We start from the raw sequence: 1,449 nt of genomic DNA on the forward strand, positions 1-1,449 counted from the left end.
GGAAAGAGACCTGGATCTTGATCTTGATCTTGAACAGGATTGGAAATACCTCGATCCTTTTATAGAACCAGACCTAGATCTTCTGAGTGAAGCTGATCTTGATCTACGAAGAGACACAGATCTTGATCGTTGAGGAGATGCTGATCTTGACCTCTGTCCTCTGCTCCTGCTGCGTGAGCGAGAGTATCGCCTTCCTCTGGATCGAGAATGTGATCTAGACCGTGACCTGCTTCTTCTTCGCCGGCTGTAGCGATGACAATCATAAGCATAATGTCCCTTTTCACCACACTCATAGCATCTATCATTAGGATCAAAGGGACGTCGGGCAGGTGGTCTACCAAAACGTGATCTCCGAGGCATGCCTGTTGATAGTTCAACCCTCACTCGGGAACCACAAATCACCTTTCCATCCAGTCCTCGTACTGCATCTTCTGCATCTCTAGGATCTTCAAATTCCACAAAGGCAAATCCTGGAGGATTTCTCGCAATCCATACAGTTCTTAAAGGACCATAATAACTGAAAGCCCTTTCTAACTCTCCTTTGCCAGCACCAGTGCCCAGGTTACCAACATACACCTTGGTTTCTCCTCCATACCGCCCATAGCAGGACATGATGACCGGCCCGCGTGCTCTGCTCTTTAGCTCGCAGCAACCAGACTCGCATAACACAAAAGCTGCAACACACTTACTCACCAATGGTCCCGCCGGCACTACCTATTAGAATTTTTAAATGTATTTTACATATGCATATATATTGATGTTTTGGCTTGTGTATTTTTACTTAAATGAGGTCATGTTTTATACACACACACACACACATAAACATACTTCTGTAATCTTCCTTTTTTTTCTAATAGCTTACATAATTGGCTCTCAGGCAGGAGAAACAGAGAACCTATTCACTGTTAACACTTCAGCCCTTACTTAGCATGGTGTCTGGTGTCTGGGTGCTCCATAAATATTTTGTTGAATGAATGACAAATATCTTGTTATTTTTATTAAAGTTTCAAAGTTATAAATGATTTACTTAAAAAATAATTCAGAGTATAAAGATTATTCATAGTATAATATCCTTCCTTGCTTATATTCCATTGTGATTTCTTAGGATGAGAGACAAAGGAACAATTTCCTTTTGTCCCTAGAGTATTGTGCGAGGACATATGTCTTGCAGGTGTGAACCACTTGCTAAGTAGGTTGAGGTGGAAGACAGGTTGGCAACTATTCATTCTTGGGAATACATGGATTTCCATAGTGTTTGGTAAGCTCTTTGTTGAAGCGTGAGTGAATACAGGTAGTCCTCTTCATTTGGTAGTTTTCATTTCATGGTTTGAGAACGTGGATTGTACTGGTCCAATGCCCACGGCATTGCAATGTGTAGATACACTGCTCTTAAATGTATCTCTCGTTAATATTTTGTAGCTTGTACTTTTGCTTAGGGCTGTTCTCCAT

At 41.5% G+C, this 1,449-nt stretch overlaps 1 protein-coding gene across 1 annotated transcript; it reads right to left on the reverse strand.

The window, feature by feature from the left end:
- Positions 1-6: 6 nt before the first annotated feature.
- Positions 7-715, reverse strand: LOC105824504 (serine/arginine-rich splicing factor 7; the record flags this gene model as incomplete). Its single annotated transcript, XM_012661957.1, has 1 exon — positions 7-715. A coding segment is annotated over exon 1 (606 nt), but the record flags the coding sequence as incomplete, so codon positions are not given.
- Positions 716-1,449: the final 734 nt, after the last annotated feature.

Source organism: Propithecus coquereli, unplaced genomic scaffold, assembly GCF_000956105.1.
Source record: "Propithecus coquereli isolate 6110/MARCELLA unplaced genomic scaffold, Pcoq_1.0 Scaffold7460, whole genome shotgun sequence".
NCBI lineage: Eukaryota > Metazoa > Chordata > Mammalia > Primates > Indriidae > Propithecus > Propithecus coquereli.